Source organism: Leguminivora glycinivorella, chromosome 1, assembly GCF_023078275.1.
Source record: "Leguminivora glycinivorella isolate SPB_JAAS2020 chromosome 1, LegGlyc_1.1, whole genome shotgun sequence".
NCBI lineage: Eukaryota > Metazoa > Arthropoda > Insecta > Lepidoptera > Tortricidae > Leguminivora > Leguminivora glycinivorella.
Window position 1 is genome coordinate 10,722,336 of NC_062971.1, and position 16,771 is coordinate 10,739,106.

At 38.0% G+C, this 16,771-nt stretch overlaps 2 protein-coding genes across 2 annotated transcripts in view; one reads left to right on the forward strand and one right to left on the reverse strand.

Annotated features, from left to right (window-relative positions):
* The window catches only part of LOC125233896, a 169,688-nt gene extending 160,697 nt beyond the window's left edge, over window positions 1-8,991 (reverse strand). Inside the window, 1 exon segment of the mRNA XM_048140064.1 lies at window positions 8,666-8,991. The gene's annotated coding sequence lies outside the window, so the exon portion shown is untranslated.
* Window positions 8,992-10,418: 1,427 nt separating this feature from the next.
* Window positions 10,419-15,544, forward strand: LOC125233903. Its single transcript, XM_048140076.1, has 2 exons — window positions 10,419-13,739; window positions 15,431-15,544. Exons 1-2 carry the CDS (start codon window positions 10,419-10,421, stop codon window positions 15,542-15,544), a joined length of 3,435 nt encoding a protein of 1,144 aa, XP_047996033.1.
* Window positions 15,545-16,771: the final 1,227 nt, after the last annotated feature.

The following is a 16,771-nucleotide window of genomic DNA, read 5'->3' on the forward strand; positions in this document are numbered from 1 at the left end:
AGTTGTCGTGATTTACAGAATATAATATAATATTTACTAGCCCATAGGACCATGCGGATTACCCTAGACTACTTTAATCATCTAGTTTTATCCACTTAAACTTTATTTCAAATAAAATATGCCTTGCTTGCACTGACCTTATTAATAAAACTTCAAACATGTTAGGTACATCAAAAAACAAGATGCATTTAAACGACAGTTGCCAACTTTGGTCTAAAATATTTCTGATTTAGGTTTAGGTAATGTCATCATGATGTGAGCGATTATCCAATACAAATTTCTCCATTATATTTATATGTCATAGTTGGAATTATAAGACCGTGACCACAGTATAATAAAGAGTACTATCGTACAGTATGGCCACTCCCGCTCCCCGCTGAAAGTGCCACCCACCCCCTCTCGGTTACCTCACAGTTACCGCCTGTCAAAAACGCGAACAGTCGACCTGTCATATTTCACTCATACAAGCATAGTAAGCGTTCACCTACACGAGCTTAGACTGTGTGCTAGGAACGCGCCTCTTTCATATACATATTTGATCGCCAGTGTCCGAGGTGTGCCGTGACGCTGTGAAAAATAGTGAAATCGCAACCGAGCGCTTAATCATACCCTGTGTGGTATCAAATTAAAGGGCTTTGCGAGTAGTTTACAAATATAGAGGTATAACATATTTTACTACTTGGACTTTTACTACTTGGTCTAACAAAATATGAGAAAATGTCCAAAAGTGGTAATGATTGTAACGGTGAAGGCTCGTTTTCAAAAAATTGCCAAAAATATATAATAGAAATTTATAAGCACAAAGGAATAAGAGCAATTTTAGTAAACGTTGCAGATTAATTTTGTACGGAAATAATTTCAATGTGATGTAGTTTTTCAAAGAAATTGTCACTTAATTTTAGGTAATTTCTATAAAAAATTCAACTCGTCTTAGCCTCGTTTACTCTTTTTCAAAACCTTATAATAAAAATGTAGTCTGAGAAGATTGTAGTGTACAGGAATACGTATTATAAATTTACCAGTTTCAGTATTCAAAATTGTCCAAATATTACAAATAAGATCGACTAATTCAGCATTATACGCGGGTTTTCCTAAACGTTCATCAGGAAAAAAAATCATAAATAATTTAGTGAGTTAGTTTTCGGAAATCCCGTCTGATAAGAATCAAGATAATAAGATGCTCTAATTGAAACTTTAATTAAATATATCTATTAGATAACGAAAAGTGTAGTATTTCACCGACTAAAACTATAAATTTTACATTATTTTGACGTTTTTCTTAAAAGCATCCTTGTTAAAGAAATATTTTTACGAGTAACTAATAAATACAATCGCAAGGGGAAAATGCTCTACAATTATGGCTGTTTTATTACAATGTACCTATTTATCACTAAACACAGTTTAAAACTGAGTCGATTCCCGTTGTCTTTCCCTATTTTAGCTTAGATCTTTAAAACCACCTACGCAACGGCAGTTGATGCGATTTTATTTTTAATAGATAGAGTGGTGAGAGTCAAGAGGAAGGTTCATGTATAATAACCGGGCCCCTGGTATGGACGGGTCACTAGGTATAAAGGAAAAACCGCAAAACATCCATGTGCACAATTCCACCACGGTCCCGGGCCGTTTAAATATCCACATTTCACTAAATCACATCTACGTAGTCTAATCGCCTCCATTACGCTGCCAGAACTAATGCACCGTCTTATCATAATTCCCATCTGCGAGTAGTGTATGACAAAACTCGGTTTTTGTACGGTTATTAATTTCTAACGCGTAGCACAGCTACGTATTGTAGTTTCCATTAAAGTTGTTAGGCAGTTCAGTCAACTTTGTGTTGTTTAAAATAAAATTATGGTTATGTTTAGAGGACAGTTGGTTCAACAGTTATTTTTATTTTCTACTATGAATATCTACTTTTGAAAGATCATGCGTTTGCTTTAAATTTAGTTCCTGTGGAACCCAGTGAACCAGTTATGGTTTACTTTAAAGTAACAAGTCTTATATCAGTAGGTACGTTGCTCTTTAAATAAGTGTAGACATTATTACATATTAGCCTTTTAGCGTTACTTCCACGCGATCTTCTTAACAAATACTACCACATGTATAACATATCCTGTTACAAGTAATTTGATTGATAAACATATCAAGCAACTTCTCACATTTAAATGAGCATATAAAAGGTGTATTATACACTCACATAAAAAATCGTTTTAAAACTTTTCAACTGTACATTATCACTTTTCATGTTTGTGTTTTTTACTATACCGCTGGTTCTAATTATTATTAAGATTCATTTATTTCTATGTCAGCGCATAGTACACATTTTTTATTTTTATTCAGCATTAGCTTTTGCTCGCGGCTTCGCTCGCGTTACTATGAGACAAAATGTAGCCTATGTCACTTTCCATCCTTTCAACTATCTCCACTTAAAAAATCACGTCAATTCGTCGTTCCATTTTGCCGTGAAAGGCGGACAAACAAACAGACACACACACTTTCCCATTTATAATATTAGTATGTTTTTATTCAGCATTCATAATTAGAGCACTATTTTGTTTCTTACCCGATGTTTATGTACTTAAATGTGGTTTAAATTATACATATATGTAGTAGTATGTAGTTTAATTTCAGTTAGTTAAATATTGTATTGCTTTGAATGTGTTTGTATTGTTAGGCTTCTTGATCACGAATTAATGAATTGTATTGTATTGTATTTTTTATGCTACAAACGACTTAACTACATATAACTGGTAGAGTTGGTAGTTAGGATAGGTATATTTATAAAATAATTATTTTTATACTACTGTATTACACTAGTACTGTATCTCAATTGAATTAGGGAAATATGTATATATGAAAAATGCATAAATTAAATGTCCGAGTCATATTCCTACATGTAATTTACTATGACCTTAGTCTACCTACTGTTTTTACTATGTTTACTGTGACTCTTAGTTGGATTACAGATTACAATCCATTACATTAGTCACTCGAACAACGATGACTAACATATATCCTGCTTGGGATCGAACCCTGAACCTGACTAACCATTTTCCCATGCACCAATTAAAATATGCAAAGATGATCTAAGCCTTAAATCACACGTAACTTATTCATAACTTCAATTATAATTAATTCTGTAGATATCTGTAGAAACGAAAGAACCTTTTCGTTTTATTTGCAATAAATACATGGTTATTTAATATAAATAGGTACAATAAGAGTAAGAAATTTTGAAACTGACTTCTGTTTTACTCGTTGTAAATTACGCGCACATTAAATAGAAATCTCAAAAGCTTTCATCGATTATATAGACGTACAATTGTCCGAACGCACAATCATTACAAAAATAGCTATTGTCATTCGATAGACTTCATTGTGATGCATCAGGGAAAAGAAATCTCGTGGAACGGAGCATAAAAAAGGGCAAGTAAAAAGCAAACGAGATGCGCCTGCGACCGTACGCTAAGATCTCGGTCAGGCGGGAGCCGACTTCTTTTGTTTCCAGTCTCGAATCAGCCAGTGCTTCGAATCTAGATGCTGTTTCCAATTGTTTTTTTTCTTTTTCCCTCTATGGCTTTTTCTTTATTGTCTTTGCCTTTAAAAAAACAAAAGCCCGGTGGCTTATGGCTCCCCATTGATATGCGACGTTCGAATTGAAATTTAAATATTTGCTCGTGGATACTGGACGGGCTTCATCTTGAGTATTTTGTTTTTAAGAGACGCTGCCATCTTCATATTTATTTATTATGTTATTCGGGACTGCGATGCGTTGAGATACAAGTCGATTGTAAACGTATGTGTACTTGTACTTTGCTATTTGTAATACGATTTTTTTTATCGGTAAAATATCTTATATTGGTGTAAGAAATAGCAATTTTTGAAAAGGATTAGTTTTTGAAGTAGTTAGTCTAATTAAATAAATATTTTCAGTGAAAATTACATTTACACAACAACTTTGCTTTCTCAAACTTTCTGCTTTTTATATTAATCCTTTACATCTGTGGCTTATTAAAAAAGTATATTAAAATTACGACCTTAAAGTAAAACGAAAAAAAAAAATTGTACCATTATTAGACACCCGTTTCTGGTCTTGCTACATACGAAAAAATAATGTATCGAATTAGTTACCCACAAGTAAAAGTAATCAGTAAGTGGCGGTAATGGAACCCGTGACCCTTCACCCGGCGAGCGACTTACGACTGTTACGAGTGGTACCACCGACCGTTTATAATCAGCGGAATACTTTTACGTCATTAACAGATTTTTTTTATGTAAGTAGCAGCTTATATTTACAGATTAATTATTCAAGTAAATTTTAAAAGTAGAATAATAATTTAGTATTATATAGCTAATATGTAAAACCAATAAAGACAATCTAGTATAAGAATTACTGTCAAAGTAAAATGTGTATAGACTGCTATCTCTCGACACAGGATTAAAACTTTTGAACCTCCGTTTTGACAATTTGTCCCATATTCTGAACTTGATACGGGATAAAATTGTATAGGTAACTTAACTAACTTAAGTACCTTAGTATGCAAGCGTATTCTTATTTGCTTAGTTTAATAAATATTTGTTAGTAAAATCTAAATTACCATCATGTAACCAAACACATCATACATAGGCAATAAATGTTCACGTTACAAAATTTGACAAGCACCTGTCTACCGCAACCCATCATCAGCAAAAACCGAACCCGCTGTTCTGATACTCTGTGGCGCCGCGGCTTAAAAACTATATCCGGTTGGCGACCGGTCCACTTTAGGTATTTATTTGCATCTATCTAGAGCCTATCAATTATATTTGATCGCCACCTATTACGGTACGCCTTGTGATGTCGTATTGATTCTAAAAGGGTGTATGTACGTTTGTTTCATATTTAGTTAAGCTTTTAAGTTACTGTGTAGTGAACTAATGCTACGGTTTTCAACTAAAGATTGCACGTTTTACTTAATTACCATGATACATTTGTCTTATTGTTGGTACTTTTAGCTATTTTATTGATAACAGTTACGTTTTGACACCACGGTGAAGTCTAGTTGATAGAGTGAGTTATGACTAGGTATTAATACGGTTGAAGTAGAAGAAGCGACAGAAGTAGAATAAAAAATAATATTAGGTACCGATTTTGAAGATGGCACACAAAAAAAAATACAATAACACGTTGTCTATTGGCTGACTGATACCAACTATAAGACGGCTATTTCAACAACTGTGTGAAATTATATTATTTTCTGAAATACTTTATATCCTACATCTCGTGAATGAAGTTGTGGCCCTATGTGTTTTATCTGTGTGTTTTATCCAAATGTACTATCAGCTGCAAAAGTGCATGGCGAATTTATCAATGATTTCATATTCTCAATTCATTCATAATTTCTCCATGCAATTTTGCAGCTGATAGTACAATCTACACTCGAAACAATTCGATGCTATTAGTCAAACATCCGTTAGAACATACTTATCAGATTCCTTAAGTTTTAATGTACATGGTTTTATAAACACTGATGCAAATAAATCAACAACCTAAGTATACCTTGTATATAAATAAATAAGCTTGTACCTAAACCGGCGCCATACAGTTGAGGTAAGGATTTTTGTAGGTATAAACATGTTGTTTGCCTGTCTACTATCTGATTAGGTACCTACTTGCTTATAATCTTAATATAAAGTAGTTTTCCTCTTCACTTAGTTGTATTGTATTTACTTCTATTGTGATTGTTTTAGGTATCCCGTTTTGGTTTTGCACTCAGCTACGCCATGTGTGGGCAAACTACACAAAAGTGGACACAAGAAAACTATAAATGTTTCAATATATGAAATCCTTAATCAAAACGAAACTCCTAAATTGCGAAACTAGACAGTATCAAAATAAATAGTTTGAGCGGTTTATAAGAAGGTAGACTTAAGAGTTTTGAATCATTCACGGTTATTTTCATTAGACTTACCTATATTATGATGCATGCAAATGCGTCGAAATATCGGGAGCTCGACAAAAATCAAAAAGGTAATCCCGGTCAATATGAGTCTAAGGTAGACTTATGTAGTTTCTGTAAGCCAGTTCCTATCTATGTTTTATTTACCGACTCTGATGGCAAACATTCGTAAATGCAGTGACCATAGTCAAGAGTTAAATCTTGACAAGATTCTATTTGCAAAACACAAACAAAAACTGAATGAGTACCAGTCCTATTTAATGAAAAGTTAGTCAAACGGAAATTGAATGTTCTCCAGGAAAATAACTGATTTATATAGTCTATTTCTAGTAGGTACCTATCTAGTAAGATATATTTAGTTAGGTACTAAAGTTTTAGTGTATCAATCGGAATCAATAAATATACACTTATACAGGTTTTATTTTCATTAAAATAGAATCTGTGCTCACGTCTGTTAGGACAGTTACGAGAAATTTAAGTGGCACTTTTCTGTTCTGTCACTTTTTTATTACCTTCCTATATATTTTACTCCGGATCTATGTCCCCATAGTCTGAAGAAAGGAACTTAACTTTATACTTAGACTAGATATAGATTAAAGAGTAGGACACATCCATCACGCACTGGCCACATCAAGCTTTGTTCATATTCTTTGATGAATACTTTTGCAGGTTAAATTGTATCTTGTTATTTAATGCATGTTAGTTATAAGATGTAATGTTTTGAAAAGAAGTTGCCCGCCGAGTTTCTTGCCGGTCCCATAGTGGATACCCCCCTCCCAACTGAGGGGGGACTGAAATCTTCTCGAGGCTGAGGCGTAGGGTTAGAGCCGGCGTAGCTTTATTTGACGTTCATATGCGCATTGTAATATGCCTACTTGAAAAATAAATATTTCATTTTCATTTTCATTTTCATTTTCATTTTACATTTTAAACATCACTTTTGTCACGTGACCTTACATTGTATATGTAATGGTAAGGTTTACATTTAATATGACAAAAAGCCGACCTACCTACCTACTTTATATTACTGTTCAAGTATATATTTATGTAACTTGAATTAATTGAAAAATAGCTTTTTATTAGTTTCTATGTCTTAGGTATCTAATGTATCTATGCACAAAATAAAAAACCTCATAAAATTGGCCCGTAAAATAAATATGTATGTATATCCGTAGTCCTGAATCCCATATGCTAAAAACTTATAAAGTATAACATTTAATTTATATAAACAAACATAGGTATATTACTATACAAGGTGCTCGCGAGGAACCCATATAACTTTTACGGCATATTCTTGGTCACATTTTAAGACTAAAATGTCATATAAACTTTTCTAGATTTCGTCTAGTTTCAGAGTTATTGCCTATTAAAAAAAAACATTTCCGTATTGTTACTCAGAAAAGGTCTTCTTAACGGCGCTGATGCGCAGTTGTGGAGCATAGTCTCACAGTAGTCATTGATAGATGTCAAAATTTGACAAGAAAAACTTCCAAAAAATTTGGTTTTTAGAAAAATAGATTAAGGAACTCATTTTAATTGCCAACTTCATGGATAAAAATTACTTTATATGTGAAAATACGTCCAAAAAAGTAAAAAAAAAAAACAAAAAAAAATTTTTTTTGCGAAAAATGTTAAAATTCATATAACATTTTTTCTTTCTTTTGGCCTCAGAAACGCGTGGTTCAAGTTATGCGGGTTCCTCGCGAGCACCTTGTGTATTTTGATATAGTTAATGTACAAGGGAAACATATGTCACTTATAGTTAATAACGTAAAACATAAAAAAAATATTACGATTAGTTAAAATCAACAGTCAGTCGGGATGCTCGATGCTCCACTGTAATTTTTATCAATATTGAAAATAATATAATCAGTCATATACCTAAGCTTCGGGTTCTAAAACGGCCCAGAAATAAAGTAGGTAGAGGGTGTTGCGATAAATTACCTATATACTTCACCGGGATGAGGCCGATTAGTCTAATCTTTTACAATTTTCACCTATTTATTACGCACTAAAAGGGATTTTTCACTCATTCTCAATTTGCGTAACCGAGAGAGAATGACAAAAGAGCGAGCCTCTTTAAAAACTTGCCCTCTGAGCTTTCATAGCATAAATAAATAAATAAATAAATATTGGGGACATCTTACACATATCAACTTAGCCCCAAACTAAGCAAAGCTTGTACTATGGGTGCTAAGCGACGATATACATACTTATATAGATAAATACATACTTATATACATAAAAACGTCCATGACTCAGGAACAAATATCTGTGCTCATCACACAAATAAATGCCCTTACCGGGATTCGAACCCAGGACCGCCGCTCAGCAGGCAGGGTCACTACCGACTGAGCCAGACCGGTCGTCATTAATTATATATATATAGTTAGGTTTAAATTTACCTCCGATATTTCGGGGACAGCCAGCGTTATCTCGGAAAAGACTATGGGAACATGACAACGCATTAACACGTGAATTAGGGTTGTATGTTACTTTTTTATATGCTGTACTTACGTATGAGCACCTACCTTGATGCTTTTTAATGGCCAAAGAAATTTATTTAAATCACGTACTTACCTGCTTTTTTGCCATATATTAATAGATCACGCTACACTTATTATTTACAGACTTAAAATTTGTAATTTGTGGTTCTAAATAGTGCAGGGTATTTATTAAGTACCTACAAACAAAGAGCGGATTAATAGAGAAAACATACTTACCGTTTTTATCTGTACAACAATCCTTTACTACAACCATCTATACACTCAACTAATTCCAATATCTTCCAAAGTTCACACCTTATCAGTTCACACCTACTAGTCAAGACTGCCCTTGTAATCACTAAACAAAATTAAACAGACCTAGGAATCCATTAGCACAAATTCAGGCACTTTTCACGCCCATTTTCAGTCATAATTGATAAACAGTATCACAACAATAAAACCCAATTTACTAAACAATAGCATGCAAGAAGTCAAACTTAAGTCTCATTTTGTAAAGAAAATAATGAAAAAAATTGGAAACGCCAATCAGCGTTTCGGATTCAAATTCGGAACTGTCAACGAGTTTGTTTGTTTAGTTTTAATACCAGTTTCGGAACGTTTCTAAATTGTCTTACATGTCATGTCTCACTCTAAATTGTTTACATGCACTCGCACATCATTTTATCATATATATTTATTTCGTATGGGGAATGGGGCATGCGCAAAAGACGCTACTTATATTTGGAACTAAGTTTAAAAATTTTATGACAAGAGGAAAAAATAATGTCAGTGGAAGAAAGAAAATTGACGTCCACGGCGGTGGTGGACTGCGGATAAAATTAAAGAAAATTTGTGTTTAATATACGGCGAGCGGAAAAGCCGTACCATATTACGCGGTGACCTACAACACGAAGCGCGGGTGAGTGTAGGGCATATTTATATATATATTTCTTTTAAGTTCTCTTCATTTTTGTTTTGCACCCCGAAACGGTGAAAATCTTCCTAAGGTGCCGATTTCCGGACAGAACCAGCGCCCTTTTGTCCAAAGAACCCAAACTCACGCCAATCGGGTGGCGGGGAGGTTCTCTGGTACATTTGGTCCTTCGAGCCGGATTTGCGGAAATTCGAGCTCAATTTTTTCGGCGCCTTGGAATATTTTCACCCGTTTCATTTCATCATAATTATATTTCGAGCGGTCGAAATATAATACTCATTTCATACAATTTTGGGGGGACATTTGTTTTTGAGTTCTCATTTTTTAATATATTTTATGTTTTGACTGGGGATTTTATTTATTACATCTTCGTTCATATCTCACATTTACAATTTCGTCTTTTGGATTTACATTTGCGGCTACCTACTAGGGTATTTTTTGGAAACTAATGTTTCAACATTGAAATTTATTACATAAATTCATTAGAAATTCAATTTCTGTTAAATTTATTTTATCGTTTGACATTTCAAATTAAAACAGTTTGGTTGCTAGGTTACCATATACTCCATATAGGAAACTATAGGACTATTTCGGATAGGTAACCTAGTGCTTGATTAGCCTTGCGGTTCTAAGAGTGGTTTTAGAAGCTGAAGGTTGGGGGTTCGAACCTCAGCTCAGGTGTGGCTTTTTGTGTTTTTCTAAACATTTTTATTTCTTACAAAAGTGGTATAGAGCATTATTTATCGGTATTTGATGCTATTTCGATACAAAATAAAATTTCAGGGGTCTTAAACATTTTCTTAAAAGTTTAAAACATAAACATTTTATAATATATTAAGGTTAGCGGTAAAATCTTAATGTATTATTTGCGGCTTGCGGGTTATATTTAACTTAAAATTTCAAGATTTATTGCGGTGATTTACTAGTGCGGAACTTTTAATTAAAAATAATGTGTAATTGTTACGTGTAGTTTTCATGTTGTGGTTTGTGTTAGGGTTTGGGATTCTATTGATTATATTGATTTGGGTTACGTATTCAAATACTACCAACGGAAAGATGGCGGCAGCTAGGCGGATACAGTTGTTGCAAATAAAACATCATACAGCGTGTCGTAGTATTGACGTATTGGATGCGTTGGCTCGGAATCCTGAATTGTCTCCAGAACAAGAAAGTGATTTCATAGTGCGGTTTCAAGACTTAGAAAAGGTTTATGAGACATTTACGGAAATGTTTTATGAACTTCAGCTCTCTGCTGCGGATATAGAGAGCTTTGATTTGGAAAGTCATCTTCAGGAGTATGACGCGTATAACAAAAAATACTATTTTATTAAACAACGGCATTTAGGGTTGACAAATTTAAACGCTTCAGCTAATGCGGATAATAGCTGTAGCAGCGGTAGCAATAATGACAATCCTAAGAGCGCGCGGAATAGGGTAGTTCTCCCTAAAGTGAAACTTCCTACCTTTGCGGGACAGGTGGAAGAGTTTGTTCCTTTTATGGAATTATTCCAGTCGTTGGTGGGCAATGATGCCACCTTATCGGATACTGAGAAGATGTATTATTTAGCGGGGTCGCTTTTAGGCGAACCAAAGACTTTGACTCAGCATCTATCAGTCACAGGAGATAATTTTTCGGTCGCGATTGATTTATTGAATGCGCGGTATAACAACAAAAGGTTGTTAGCGGATCGTTTGTTGCACAACTTATTGAGTGCACCTCATGTAACCTCTAAGGGGGTAACTGGTTTAAAAATGTTTTTGAACACATTGATTGAAAACACAAAAGCGCTGGAAAAGATGGAATTTCCGGTGGATTCGTGGTGTTATTTGCTCTTCTACATCAACTTCCAAAAGTTAGATGGTAACTTGAAGAAACACTTTGAAGACAAGCACGCCGATAAAGAATTACCTACATTTGCGGACCTTATTAAGTTTTTGGAAACTGAAATACGGATTTTGGAATCCAGTGCGGAACCACAGGCCAGTACGTCGGCGGGAAGGCGTATTGGTGGTGGACAGAGCCAGGCGGTAAAGGCTCATGCGGCATTTCAAGGTGCGGGTTCGGCGTCGGCGTCGTCGTGTCGGTTATGCGGAAAAGGCGGACACTTTATTGCGAAGTGTGAGAAATTCTTGGAGATGAAGCCTGCAGCTAGGAAGCGTCAGGTCGTTTCACTTAGATTGTGCTTCAAGTGTTTGAACGGTCATAACATTGATAAGTGCACTTATAACAAGAACTGTTACAAGTGTAATTCGGCTAAACACCATTATTTATTACACTTTGATCTTCCGGCAACTGGTTCAGATCGTGAACAACGTTTGACGTCAAACGTGGCTACAAATGGGAAGTCTCACAATTCTGCCTCGTCCTTTCCAAGTGTTCCTGTTGTCAGTGCGCCCTTAACCAGCGGCAATCCAGAAGGTGCGGTTCCTGGAGTCTCTGGATTGATGGCATCACAGGCAATGAAACCAAAGGTGTTACTTGCGACGGCAATAATTAGAGTTCTGGATAGCAGCGGACGCTACCAGGAGGCGCGGGCCTTACTGGACGGAGGGAGCGAGAGCACATTCATATCGGAGTCTTGTGTGCAGAGGTTAGGCTTAGAGCGGTTTAAGCCTGATGACCCAATCACAGGACTGGGCTGTACTCCTATAACCGGTTGTAGGGGAGCAGTTAATCTGACCATGACACCTAGGCTGACGGATCAGCCAGTGCTGGTGACCACGGCTAATGTCTTAAATAAAATCAGTTATAACCTGCCTGGATATTCGTTGCCGGCTCAGTTGGCGGATAATTATCGGGGACTGGATCTTGCGGATGAACAGTTCTTTGTGAGTCGAGAGATTGATATTTTATTAGGTGAGGATTTACTTTGTGACATTGTACTCAGCGGACGCATCAAAATCCATGATCACATTCCACGGGTGACAAAAACGGTGTTCGGACACGTTTTGTCAGGTCCTGTTAATATTGGAGTTTCCCTTCGAGTTCCTTGTGCGTCTCAGGCCTTTTTCTGTAGCACAAGCACAGATCGGATCTTAGAACGGTTCTGGGAGGTTGAAGACATCCCGTTTAAGGCGGAAAACCCTAAAGATCTTGAATGCGAGACCATTTTTAGAGATACCCATTCACGGACTGAAGAGGGTAGATACTCAGCACGGTTGCCTTTTATATCGGACGCCCCTGAACTCGGTAACACTGTACCCATAGCTATGAAGCGGTTTTTAGCCATGGAGAGGCGGCTCCTTGCAAAAGGCAACGAGGTCTTCAGGGAGAAATACACGGAGTTTATGCGGGAGTACGCCGAAACAGGACATATGTCACTGTGTGAAGGGGAACCAAACGACTACGCCAGTGGTAGTTACATTATACCTCATCATGGAATTTTTAAAAAGGATTGTGATAAGATTCGCGTAGTTTTTGACGCTAGTTGCGCATCTACTAATGGTGTTGCGCTAAATGATTGTTTGCATGCGGGTCCAAAACTACAGCGGGATATCGCGGAAATTATATGTAGGTTTAGGCTACATCGTTACGTGTTTACAACGGACATCAGGATGATGTTTAGACAGATTTTGATTGCTGAGGAGGATCGGCGTTTCCAGCTCATTTTCTGGCGGGAGTCCCCAGACTTACCTTTGCGTGTGTATCGGCTAAATACCGTAACATACGGAATGAAGTCAAGCCCATACCTTGCGATTCGGACGCTAAGGCAGTTGGCAGATGACGAAGAGATGCAGTTTCCTGCTGCGGCACAACTTCTGCGGTCTTCGGTGTATATGGATGACATTTTAGGTGGAGCCGATTCCATAGAAGACGCAAGCAAGTTGAAGCAGGAACTGACGGATTTACTACGCTCTGGCGGTTTTGAGCTTAGTAAATGGACGTCAAGCAGTAAGGAAGTCTTACAGGACATAGCAGAGGAGCATTTAGAAAAACCTCGCAAAATATTTGACAATGCGGATGGGCCTAGTTTCTATAAAATCCTAGGCGTTCAATGGGATTCTAGCAGTGACTGTTTCTCATATCGTACGAAGCTGGATGACACTAGCGGATGTACTAAACGGTCAATCTTGTCAACTTTAGCTAGGACATTTGATCCTTTGGGGTGGATCTGCCCAGTAATCTTTCAGGGCAAGGTCCTCATGCAGCAACTCTGGCTGAAAAATATGTCATGGGATGCGAAAGCTCCTGATGACGTAGTTGCGGAATGGCAAGGCATTTTAAAAGATATGCCTCTTATTTCAAATCTGCGGTTGGAACGCTTTGTCTTATTAGACGTCAAATCGTGTTCTCTGCATGGTTTCTCAGATGCATCAGAACTTGGGTATGGTGCAGCGGTTTATCTGAGGACTGTAGGACATGACGGAAGGGTCAAGGTTAGTTTGATGATGGCAAAATCGCGAGTCTCGCCGGTTAAATCGAAACTAACTATCCGAAGCTTGAATTAAGCGGTGCGGCGTTGCTAGTCAGACTTTTGAAATACGTTGTTGCTGCAATTAGTGATGACCTGACGATAGACGGAATCTTTGGATGGTGTGACAGCACTATCGTTCTCTCGTGGTTGAAGACATCGCCACATTTGTTGCAGACTTTTGAGGGAAATCGAGTTTCTCAGATTCTAAATTGCGGTTTAAACATAGCCTGGAGACACTTACCTTCAGAAATGAACCCTGCTGATGTCGCGAGTCGCGGTTGTCGCGCGTCAGTACTATTGGAGCATCCTTTATGGTGGGGACCTCCTTGGTTGTCAAGTGATGCGGAGACCTGGCCCAGGAATATAATGGACAAAGCGGATGGTCCATTACCTGGATTGCGGAAAGTGAAGGTAAATGTTCAGGCCCTGGTCGGGATTGTTGACAAAGATAATATTTTTACGCGGTTTAGTTGTTTAAATATGCTATTGACGGTCGTAGCATATTGTTTCCGGTTTGTCAACAATGCCAGGCCTTTGTCCGAGAAACTTAGGGGGGTATTATCAGTCCCAGAGCGACGGTTCGCTTTGCAGCGGTTAATCAAATTGGTTCAGCAGGAGGAGTTTGCGGATGATATCCACTGCTTAGACCAGAATAAACAATGTTCCAAGCGGCTACGTCGGCTTTTGCCGTTTATTGCGGATGACGGTTTATTGCGCGTTGGAGGTCGTTTGGAGCATTCAAGTTTGTCTTTTCCACGAAACATCCGGTGATTTTACCAAAATCACATGCTCTAACGGTTTTGATCGTGGATCATTTTCATGTGACCTATTGCCACGCGGGGGCAACGGTTTTGATGTCGGTATTACAGCGGCAATTTTGGATTCTTTCTGCGGGACAAGTGATTCGTACACGAATTTTCAAGTGTATGAAATGTTTTAAAACCAAAGCCAGACCAACAGCGCCGATTATGTCAGCGCTGCCATGGGATCGAGTTAATTCAACTGGTGTGTTTCACACAGTTCAAACTGACTTTGCTGGTCCATTCAGCATTAAGCAGTCTCGTTTGCGGAACGCAAAAATTCTGAAGGCGTATCTTTGCGTATTTATCTGCTCTGCATCCAAAGGGGTTCATTTGGAGTGTGTCACTGACCTTTCGACAGAAGGGTTTCTTGCGGCTTTGACACGGTTCACATCTCGACGCGGAATGCCGAGTGTGATACGTTCAGATTGCGGAACCAATTATACAGGTGCCAACAGATACTTGGATGATGTGCGGAAATATTTGGCTTCTGAGGAAGCACAACAAGGGCTTAGCGACGGCGCGGCCAAACAGTCTATAACGTGGCGGTTTAATTCGCCAGCGGCGCCACATTTCGGTGGTCTTTTTGAGGCGACCGTAAAGTCGGCTAAGACACTATTGCGGCGCGTCATAGGTGAACAGGTTTTGACGTTTGACGAATTGGTAACGGTATTTACCAGGGTGGAGGCAGTCCTTAATTGTCGTCCTCTATGCCCATTGACCCAAGATCCTAATGAATTGGAGGTTTTGACGCCTGCTCATTTACTTATTGGAAGACCTTTGCTTTCGGTTCCGGAGTACAATTTCGAAGATATTCCCAACTCACGGTTGAATCGGTTTAATTTAATTCAAGCTATGTCTCAACGGTTGTGGAGAAAATGGAGTGAACAATACCTCCATTCTCTTCAAATGCGTAGAAAATGGACATCTCCAACTGATCCGCCTCAGCTGGGTGATCTTGTCCTGATAAAGGAGGAGAATTTACCTCCTCTAAAATGGAAGTTAGGTAGGATAGAAGAACTGCTACCCGGCAAAGACGGTGTTGTTAGGGTAGTACGTCTTAAAACTTCTACAGGTAGCCTCACGCGGCCTGTTGTTAAAATTTGTAGGCTTCCTTTGGACGACTAAGCGGAGTTAGCGTTACCAAATTGTTTTAATTTAGTGTTTTATTTGTTTGTTGTTGATAAAGGCTTTAGCCTTTCTCGGGCGGGGAATGTTTAGTTTTAATACCAGTTTCGGAACGTTTCTAAATTGTTTACATGTCATGTCTCACTCGCACATCATTTTATCATATATATTTATTTCGTATGGGGAATGGGGCATGCGCAAAAGACGCTACTTATATTTGGAACTAAGTTTAACAATTTTATGACAAGAGGAAAAAATAATGTCAGTGGAAGAAAGAAAATTGACGTCCACGGCGGTGGTGGACTGCGGATAAAATTAAAGAAAATTTGTGTTTAATATACGGCGAGCGGAAAAGCCGTACCATATTACGCGGTGACCTACAACACGAAGCGCGGGTGAGTGTAGGGCATATTTATATATATATTTCTTTTAAGTTCTCTTCATTTTTGTTTTGCACCCCGAAACGGTGAAAATCTTCCTAAGGTGCCGATTTCCGGACAGAACCAGCGCCCTTTTGTCCAAAGAACCCAAACTCACGCCAATCGGGTGGCGGGGAGGTTCTCTGGTACACCCCTATTTTAAAATCCTGTTTTTCAGTGAGTCTTAGAACCTGCCATATGTTTGTGGTGTACGGATTACTGATTTTTAGCACCAAGTTGCAAAAGCTGCTAGTATCAAAATCTGATATGTGTTTGAATAAATTCTGTAAAAAGCCCTAATAGAACCGAAGGAGTGTTTAAAGGTATTCGATGTATATATTCCCGGGGTTCAGCTCGCATGGAGGCACACGTCTAACGGTCGGTATCGTCGTTGACTGATGATGACTCGGCTTACCTTGTGCCCGTCCGTTTGACGTGCGGGTCGGGCCACAGGGTACGCGGGAGCGGGAGCGGGCTTCAATAGACTCCGCTTGCATGAAGGCACACGTTGGTCGGTATCGCTGTTGACTGATGAAGACTCGGCTTACCTTGTGCCCGTCCGTTTGACGTGCGGGTCGGGCCACGGGGTCCGCGGGAGCGGGAGCGAGTCTCAGTGGTCTCATCTTGCATGGACACACGCTTTTATC